This window comes from Eimeria mitis, genomic scaffold (genome assembly GCF_000499745.2).
Source record: "Eimeria mitis Houghton genomic scaffold, Emh_scaff3715, whole genome shotgun sequence".
Classification (NCBI taxonomy): domain Eukaryota; phylum Apicomplexa; class Conoidasida; order Eucoccidiorida; family Eimeriidae; genus Eimeria; species Eimeria mitis.
The window spans coordinates 4,822-5,274 of NW_013572058.1; the positions used below are offsets into that span (position 1 = coordinate 4,822).

Below are 453 nucleotides of genomic sequence, written 5' to 3' on the forward strand. Positions count from 1 at the left end.
GCATGCGGGGGTAGCAGTGAGGGGCGTTGAAACCAGAAAGGAAAGGACCGAAGAATTCTGCATGAGCAAGACAGATTGATTTGGCCTCCTCAGGGTTTTGTTTGGCCTGCTGCTACTGGTGCTGCTGTTGCTGTTGCTGCTGCTGCTGCTGTTGCTGCTGCTGCTGCTGCTGCTGCTGGTGCTACGCCTGCTGCTACTACTTACATGAATGGATCCACGCAGAAGCCTTCGGGCCCCGCGTGTCGCTGCCTGGAGAGGACAACGTCGGAGCGTACAGAAACAACAGCAGCAGCAAGTGCTGCTCCTGCTGCAGCAGCAGCTGCTCCTGTTGTCCCTGGCAGCAGCAGCCGTCGTTGAATGCCCCAGCCAGGAAGCATACGCAAAGGATCTGCTGCTCGCGGTCCAGTGGTCCGCCGCCTCGTGGGCCACTGGTCGCTGCCGCTCTCCTCATAG

At 59.6% G+C, this 453-nt stretch overlaps 1 protein-coding gene across 1 annotated transcript in view; it reads right to left on the reverse strand.

Annotated features, from left to right (window-relative positions):
* The window catches only part of EMH_0068770 (uncharacterized protein), a gene marked incomplete at both ends in the record, with an annotated part of 5,478 nt that overhangs the window by 4,139 nt on the left and 886 nt on the right, over positions 1-453 (reverse strand). Inside the window, one exon of the mRNA XM_013498797.1 lies at positions 205-451. Coding sequence (XP_013354251.1) covers positions 205-451 — 247 coding nt within the window. The remainder of the gene's footprint in view (positions 1-204; positions 452-453) is intronic.